This window comes from Xyrauchen texanus, chromosome 31, assembly GCF_025860055.1.
Source record: "Xyrauchen texanus isolate HMW12.3.18 chromosome 31, RBS_HiC_50CHRs, whole genome shotgun sequence".
Taxonomy (NCBI): domain Eukaryota; kingdom Metazoa; phylum Chordata; class Actinopteri; order Cypriniformes; family Catostomidae; genus Xyrauchen; species Xyrauchen texanus.
The window spans coordinates 26,470,416-26,479,643 of NC_068306.1; the positions used below are offsets into that span (position 1 = coordinate 26,470,416).

The 9,228-nt window shown below is 36.0% G+C and overlaps 1 protein-coding gene across 1 annotated transcript; it reads left to right on the top strand.

Annotated features, from left to right (window-relative positions):
* The first annotated feature begins 791 nt into the window (after positions 1-791).
* Positions 792-7,947, top strand: LOC127625403 (guanylyl cyclase-activating protein 1-like). Its single transcript, XM_052100686.1, has 4 exons — positions 792-1,118; positions 3,995-4,144; positions 7,264-7,351; positions 7,463-7,947. The coding sequence occupies exons 1-4, from the start codon at positions 924-926 to the stop codon at positions 7,600-7,602; spliced, it is 573 nt and encodes a 190-aa protein (XP_051956646.1). The 5' UTR covers positions 792-923; the 3' UTR covers positions 7,603-7,947.
* Positions 7,948-9,228: the final 1,281 nt, after the last annotated feature.

Below are 9,228 nucleotides of genomic sequence, written 5' to 3' on the forward strand. Positions count from 1 at the left end.
TTGCATGACATTACTGAGCACAATGTTTTTTCACAATTTCTAAATTTTTCCATAAAAAAAGGTAATTTAAGTGCATGCTAATTAGCAAAGTGCCATTTTATGATCTGCAATAAAGTTATAGTGCATCCACTATTATCACTATTATCATCATTTTTGTTTGTAAAACTAAAAAGTGTGAAACCTTTTAGTTTTGGATGTTGTTATTATGTAAAATCATACCTGATTTTTTATCAGAAATTGTAACCTTTTTTATTTAAATAATTTTTCTTTCTTTTTTTACAAACTTTAAAAAAATTAATAAAACATGGATAAAAATCAACCTTAAAAACATAGCTGTATAAAGAAATTATTAAAATATTCAGTCAATTCTGTATGATCAGAATCCACATACAATCACTGACTTAACATTCTAGAATAAAAGTTTGTGGATTGAAGGATTATTATAGAGTCTACATTGAGAGAGAGAGAGAGCTATAGCTGTTAGACCTTAACACATTCTCCCTACTTTAAGCTTTACTGAACACTGTCCTCTGATGCACCCTGTATTACAATAACAGTACAAGCAGTTCATCTCAAGGAAACTCAAGACCTCTTATATAAGCTTGCTCTACTCTGTGCCAGTTACTCTTTTACCTGCCCATCAAGTGGAGTACAGCTGCCATTATCCCATTAGTGGTAGTTATTTTAAGTGACCACCTCTTTTTAGTGGTTCCTGGACATAATACGTTTAGACTCTCAGCATATTACCCTCTAGCTCTCTACAGAGGCCATTCTGCAGTTGTCACTGCCAATTTGCTCCTCATTGCTGGAGTTCACAGGCACCTCAAATGTAAAGGGCCAGCTGCCCCAAAGCAACTGCCTGGACCAGCTGCGGATCAGAAAGTGAGGGTGGGACTGGTTTCCTACCTCTGCAGGCCACAGCCATGGGTAACAACCATGCAAGTCTGGATGATATCCTTGCTGAAGATATGCACCACTGGTATAACAAGTTCATGAGGGAGTCTCCATCTGGCCTGATCACACTATTTGAGCTCAAGGCCATTCTTGGACTACAGGGTATGACTGAGGATGCGAACAGCTATGTGGACCAGGTGTTCTTCACTTTTGACATGGATGGGGTAAGATGGGGTCAAGTTTGCATTCTATAAAGTGTTTCTGTCTCGGTTTGGATCTCATGGCACAAATCATATATAACATCATTAACATTCTCTTTTATGTCTCCTATTATTTTCTACAGAACAAAGAAAGAAATTGAGGTTTGGAACAATATGATCAATATTCATTTTTGGGAGAACTATCCCTTTAAGTTGAACGAATCAGCCTTATGTTCTCTAAAGATTTGTGACAGTAAGATAAGCCTATTGGCAGATCTAATTATGTCACATGCGAAGAACAATCTTGCAAAGCAGGCCATCATGAGAGATCATCTTCCATAGGCTTGTTGCATAACTCTTTAATGGATATTTCAAAAGGACTAGGGATCTTTGGGCCAGTGATCAGGATGTGTAGAATAAGGTCAACCAAAGCAGTAAACCATTTATCTCTCATATACATGTCTAGAGCTTTTACCTCCTAATATTGATCTCAAGGCAGGTTACTTGCCCTCAGCAAAAAAAAAAAAAAAAAAAAAAAATTCAATCAAATTTAAATCGTAAGTTGCCAAAAAAAAGTTTAGAAATGGGAGAACTGGCAAAAAAAAAAAAGTAGAAATAAATAAAGTATGGAGGTTATTTTGTGGTGTAATCCTTCTGCATGAAGCTTACTTGGTTGGTTTACTGATATATTTAAAACAAATATGGATCTCAGTGTAGACTGGTCTGCTAAGATGAGAAAAGCGTATAATAGGGCCTTTCCCACTAGTGGTACTAAAGCCCGTTTTAGGTACCTTTCCCTGGGTCTAGTGCTTTTCGTCGCTTTCGCACCTGAGGAGCTATAGTTCCTCAAAGCCGTTTTAGGGGATACTTTTAGCTCCTACTCTGGGGTAGATACAGCCTGTTACTGGACAAAAAACCTGGATTGAGAAAGGAGATGAGCTCCACAGCCACTGTCAGTAAACAACTAGCTGCTAGCCTGCTACTTTTACAATTCCCTTAACAGATATAACATAAAACAAACAAAGTATATAAAGAGAATCACCCGTTTCACGTGTGTGTGTGTTTAAGTGTTTAAGGACTTTTTTTTAGGTTACAAACTGGTAATTACAAGGGTATTATGCTATAAATGTGGTTTATGAGTACATTTCCAGTGTACCCATAATAAAAATCGATTAAAAAAAACATACTAAAGGATTTTTTTGGGAATGTAAAAATGCAGAAAGTTTTTTGTGAGGTTTAGAAGTAGGTGTGTGCATGCGTGCGTGCGTCTTCATAGGGAGACACTATTTGAGTTTTCATTGTATCTGTACTGTGTGACTATACAGAAAATAAAGTGAATTCTGGATTACTACATCGACTTCCTCCTGGGATGACAGTAAATAATCATATGTTAAGTAAATGAGTGAGTAATTCAGTACAGTAATGTATGCATCATAAAAGCCTTTAATGTAAAAGATTGTGTTGATAAATAGGTTTATAGAGCATTTCAATATGTTGTCCACTGAGTTCAGCGTGTACTTCATGTTTAAAGAGTGCTTTTCACCACCTCATCTCATCCGGCTGCAGAATGGAGAACCGCACACATGCTTCACATGCCCAGTTTAAACTGTAACCTGAAGACACAAGCTGTGTCCAAAACCTGGAAAATGCTGCCTTCAGAGGCTGTATAAAGATGAGGTGGGATGAAATAAGGTGCTTTTTAAACTGTTCAGATAGTTCCATTCATCCAAAAACACTGGTTTATGATGCAGCCGCAGTTAGTATACAACAGCCCTAAACAAACAAAAGTGTAGCCTCGATCCCAGTGTTCTCTGTCATTGCTGTTGATTTTGTCGCTGTTGGCATTGAAATGTGCATGCAAACAAAGTAAAAAAAAGTTGATAATAGATTCCGTCATGTGAATGCAACAGGGAAAAAGTCTCCTCGTGTGATCCGCTCCTAGAGTGACTGAGGGAAAAGTACCTTGACTGTAGGTGGGAAAGGGCCTAAAGTCCTGAAAGCATTAGTTTAGGTCAAACAGCTTGTGCCACACATTGACCTTGCCGAAATTTTCTAAGGGAGGTTGTTCATCCTTAAATTATTTTACTGTTTTACAGTATTGAGAATCAATGCCAGCAAGGCCTCATAGACTATTCTGAAAATTCTCTCATAATTATCTTACCCTCATGCCATTCCAGATGTGTGTGACTTTCTTTCTTCTGCAGAACACAAACAAAGATTTTTTGAAAAATATCTCTGTTCTGTAGGTCCATACAATAAAATATGACTCCAGTGGTTAAATCCATGTCTTCAGAAGTGATATGAATGGTGTGATTGAGAAAAAGATCAGTCCTTATTTACTATAAGTATCCACTATCAATTTCACATTCTTCTTCTTGGGTTTTTGATGATTTGCATTATTTGTGCATATTGCCACTTACTGGGCACGGAGGAGAATTTATAGTAAAAAAAGGACTTTAATATGTATATGTTTCTCACCCACATGTATATCGTATCACTTCTGAAGACAAAAGTAACCACTGGAGTCTTATGGATAACTTTTAGGCTGCCTTTATGTGCTTTACAGAGCTTCAAAGTTCTGCCCACCATTCACTTGCTTTGTGAGGACTTACAAAGCTGAAACAATCTTCTAAATATTTTTCATATGTGTTCAGCAGAAGAAACAAAGGATGAGAGAATTTTCATTTTTGGATTTGAATGCCATCTTGCTCCCTAAAGTCAAAAAGTGTATTATTGGATAATGCGGTTAGTGTGGTGGAGCATAACATTATACATACAAATCAATGGCCAAGTGCAGAGCATCCTTAAAAGGCCAATCATCATGACTTTGCATGTCAAAAACATGAATACGACATAATGTACTTTCCTTGACTTGTTCCTCCCTTTCTCTTTTTCTTAAGGATGGATATATCAATTTTGTGGAATACATTGCTGCCGTTAGTTTAATGCTCAAAGGGGAAATCAACCAGAAGCTAAAGTGGTACTTCAAACTTTTTGACCAGGATGGCAATGGGAAAATTGACAAGGACGAATTGGAGACAATATTCAAAGTAAATGAAAGATTCAACAATTCTGTTTACATTAAGATTTTTTACAGCTTTCATTAGAGCTCTCTGGATTTTATCTGTAGCAAATACAATGTGAGACGAGGTTCATATCTGCTGATAATTGCTGGATTATCATCATAAAAAATATCCTCATATGCTCCCACATCAGGTCTTTAGTTAACGTGACATAAATAGAATGCCATTGCTGAAACTGATTCAGAAGTCAGGTGAACTTGGACCTTGGATCAGTCTGCTTATCTTGTGGATGATCTCATTTAATCCAATTAGGAAACTGGCTTCCTTGTGCCTTATCTGTACCTCAGTTTCTGAGAGGGCTGCTTTTTAGCATACCAATAGGATTGCATGTTCCAAGTGGTTCCATGTTCAGTTCACTTTGGCTGACCTCTGGCAGTGGTGGCTGGTTGCTATAATTGGCTATTCCACACAATACTGAAGCAGTTCAATTATCAAAGTTCTAGGGATAGATATATATAGTGTATGCAGCTGAAGTCAGAAGTTTACATCAACTTAGGTTGAAGTCATTAAAACTCATTTTTACCCACTCCACAGATTAGCAAACTATAGTTTTGGCAAGTCGGTTTGGACATCTGTGCCAATCTGTGACATCTGTGATACAAGTAATTTTTCAACAATTCTTTATAGGCAGATTGTTTCACATGTAATTGACTATATCACAATTCCAGTGGGGCAGAAGTTTACATACACTAAGATAACTGTGCCGTTAAGCAGCTTGGAAAATTCCAGAAAATGATGTTAAGCCTTTAGACAATTATCCAATTAGATTCTGATAGGAGGTGTACTGAATTGGAGGTGTACCTGTGGATGTATTTTAAGGTTTTCCTTCAAACTCAGTGCCTCTTTGCTTGACATCATGGAAAAATCAAAATAAATCAGCCAAGACCTAAAAAAAAAAATTGTGGACCTCCACAAGTCTGGTTCATCCTTGGGAGCAATTTCCAAACGCCTGAAGGTACCACATTCATCTGTACAAACAATAGTTCGCAAGTACAAACACTCTGGGACCATGCAGCATCACACCACTCAGGAAGGAGACACAGTCTCCAAGAGATGAACAGAGTTTAGTGTGAAAAGTACAAATCAATCCCAGAACAACAGCAAATGACCTTGTAAAGATGTTGGCGGAAACAGGTAGACAAGAATCTATATCCACAGTATGAGTGTATATATATATATATATATATACACAAAATTAGTCCTATATTGACATGAAAGGCTGCTCAGCAAGGAAGAATGCACTGCTCCAAAACAGCCATAAAAAAGCCAGACTACAGTTTGCAAGTGCACACGGGGACACAGATCTTCCTTTTTGGAGAAATGTACTCTGGTCTAATGAAACAAAATTTAACTGTTTGATCATAATAACCATTGAGGAAAAAGAGTGAGGCTTGCAAGCCGAAGAACACCATCCCAACCATGAAGCATTGGGGTAGCAACATCATGTTGTGGGGGTGCTTTGCTGCAGGAGGGACTGGTGCACTTCACAAAATAGATGGCATCATGAGGAAGGAAAATTATGTGGATATATTGAAGCAAAATCTCAAGACATCAGCCAGAAAGTTAAAGCTTGGTCACAAATGGGTCTTCCAAATGGACAATGACCCCAAGCATACCTCAGAAGTTGTGTCAAAATGGCTAAAGGACAACAAAGTCAAGGTATTGGAGTGGCCATCACAAAACCCTGACCTCAATTCAGTAGAAAATTTGTGTGCAAAACTGAAATAGCATGTGCGAGCAAGGAGGCTTACAAACCTAAATCACTGGTTCTGTCTGGAGGAATGGGCCAAAATTCCAGCAACTTATTGTGAGAAGCTGGAAGGCTACCCAAAACGTTTTCCCCAAGTTAAACAATTTAAAGGCAATGCGACCAAATTCAAACAAAGTGTATGTAAACGTCTGACCCACTGGGAATGTGATGAAAGATGTATAAGCTAAAAAATAAATCACTCTCTCTACGTTTATTATTCTGACATTTCACATTCTTAAAATAAATTAGTAATCCTAACTGACCTAAGACAGAGAAGGTTTTCAACCTTAAATGTATTTTAAACTTCTGACTTCAACTGTATGTATCCTGAGTTAGATACAGGGAAACAGAGAAAATAATATTACAATAGATGCCATTCACTTCTAAACCACGGTTATAAAATATGAAGTGCTTGGGGTTCCGGCAGCCCTGACTAATGCAGTATAACTGTGAGGACATGTACAAGTGCAAGACGCCTATATATACATATCCCATAGAGGATGCCAATATATTTAAGGTATGTTTCCATAGATTTATACTTTATGGGTCATTGATAGAAAAGGTTGTCAGAAATTGTCCAAATCTAGTTTCAAACACTTGTCAAGTTCATAGAAATCAAATCGTTGTGTCTATGAAGATTTAATATATTTGTGAAAAACATTTATAGTATTTTCTACCAATTTTTTTTTATTTAATTACTTAAAAAATGTCAAGTGGTGTTAACTATCAAGTTAAATGTATTAAAATTCTTTCCTTTGCTTCAACATATTTTCATACATATTTTTAAACAATATATATTTAGATATTTTTAATATCATTACTTTTTGAGTCAAGAATATCAAGACATTTCTCAGGATTACTCAACATGAATTAAACAAAATGTGCCTTTTCACAAATATATATATATATATATATATATATATATATATATATATATATATATTTGAACACTTCACACATTCTTAAGGGTCTAAAGAGGTCCTCACTGTCTTTTTCACAAGGCTACCTACATGTTGATTACACCATCTGACTTTGGACAAAAGTGTTTCAAATATTAATATTTTCAAACTTTTTTCAAGAATTTCAGCAATTTAATTAGACTTTTCTTCTGTGTCTGGTCACACCATGTGACATTCTATACTTTAAGCCCCAGAATATATCAAAATGACTTTGAACTCAGTAACTGAAAACATGTTCATCATTCAAGTGGTGTATGAAAGTAATTATTTTGTGTTAATTGCATTTTCATAAATTTTTGTATAACTCAATAGGTTCATACCACAAATGTATCACATCATGTTTAATAATTATCCCTTTTTGGTTCTACAAACTACAGGCAATACAAGACATCACACGAAATCGTGACATTGAGCCAGAGGATGTGGTGACACTTATATATGAAAAGATTGATGTCAATGGAGAGGGTAAGCACAAATTCCATTTAATTCATGAAAAATATGAATCTGAATGCAATTATATTAATCTTTCACATGTCTGTTGAGCTGATTGCATTTTCTTTCAACTGAAACTCTCAGGTGAGCTGACACTGGAGGAATTTATTGAAGGAGCAAAAGATCATCCAGATATTATGGATATGCTGAAGAAATTGATGGACCTCACTCCAGTCCTAGTTATTATTTTTGATGGACGACAAAAACCAACCACGGAAGGTTAGGCTGTTTAAACACCATCATAAGGACAAAATACAAAGAATACAAAAAAAGACAATCCCTGTTCTGAAATCAAAGTAGAGCTGAAATAGATTGGAGTTATACAAGATGTTTGGCAATTCAACTCTGAGGATCAGATGTACCTCTCCATGGCATCTGTGTGATCCCCTTGATAGAAAATTCAAGGGAGAACTCAGACTGTTGCCCAAACCTCGTGCTGTCCGATCCCAAAGGAGATACAGAGCTTTGCGTCAGATAGGTACTCTGATGCTATAAGGGGTTCAGAGGACTAAGGAATGAGCAATGTGGTGCTTTTTAAGGAAAGTCTCAGCGGAGAAGGCTAATAATATGATAAATAATGCTTATCCAACTTTTATTGGGTAAACTCATCATATAATCCGTGTATCGAGTGGAATTGTTTATGGCATCCAGAGGCATTTTTACGCTGCTATGAGAATGAATTGGGAGACAGTCCAGTCTATTACACAGTCTGAATTCCCTAGAACACTATGTCAATTATATAAGGTATAGGATACCAAAGGTACAGCACTTTATACAGGAAAATAGCAAATTTGCAGTTACATAATGCAGAAGAAATTAATTAAACGCATTTCCAGTTTCTGCTGTCTTTTTAGACAAAAACAATAATCTGATCAAAATACTTGTCAAATGGTAAAACTGAAAGTTAACAAAGTCTTGTTAAAAGCAACTACATGTTTCAGACTGATAGAGATATTTAAAGGTATTTCCCCCCTCTAATATCACTGTTTAGAAGTCTGAAAACAGTCTTGAACCCCCTAAAACACTTGGATTAGCTTTGAATTTGACAACATACATGACCCAACAGAATCTGCAAACTTTTTCAGATTTTCTGTGCTGATCTTGGCGGAAAATCTTTGAAATTCTGTGGATTCTTTCAAATAATCACCAGCTCCCCTAACAATAAATGTAAATAGTGTATCCATAGTATACATTAAATATACACCAGTGCAACTCAGTCGATATGATATTAATTTTGATGCAAAATAAATACAGACTTCAGGATATGGGCATGCTTCTTCACATGAGGGCAAGTTTGAACTCTTTTCGATTACTCTGTATTATCTGCATAGTGTTTTTTAAAAGCAAATATTCAATTAGAAGCTTTGTTACCATCTAGAGATGATGACATTTTCATACCATGCATGAAAATGTACACTGCATGTGCAAATGCCTCCAGAAACAGATCTTCTGTATTTAAACATTTTCAGTTTTGACACTTTTCAGGCAGTAAGCTTCAAGTACTCAGATAAGATTATCTTCCTCTACTGTGATATACATTCTTGTATGAAATATTTATGTTGCCTTACTTATAAAACTTTAAGCAAACTACTGTTTATTTTTATCCAAGAGAAAGTAAAGAAATGTTGAAGAAATAATGTTAAATTCTGTCTGTAGGTTACCAGTAAAAGCAAGTTACTGAGAAAATAAACTTGTACAAGCACCTTTAAAAAATAGACATTGGTTTCCACAGTCTACATAATACAAAGTATATAACTGAGCACCGAGACACTAATATACCACAATCCATTCCTAAACAAATCCCAAGAGATCAACTACAATCACTTATTTGATCCAAAGAAACATTTTGG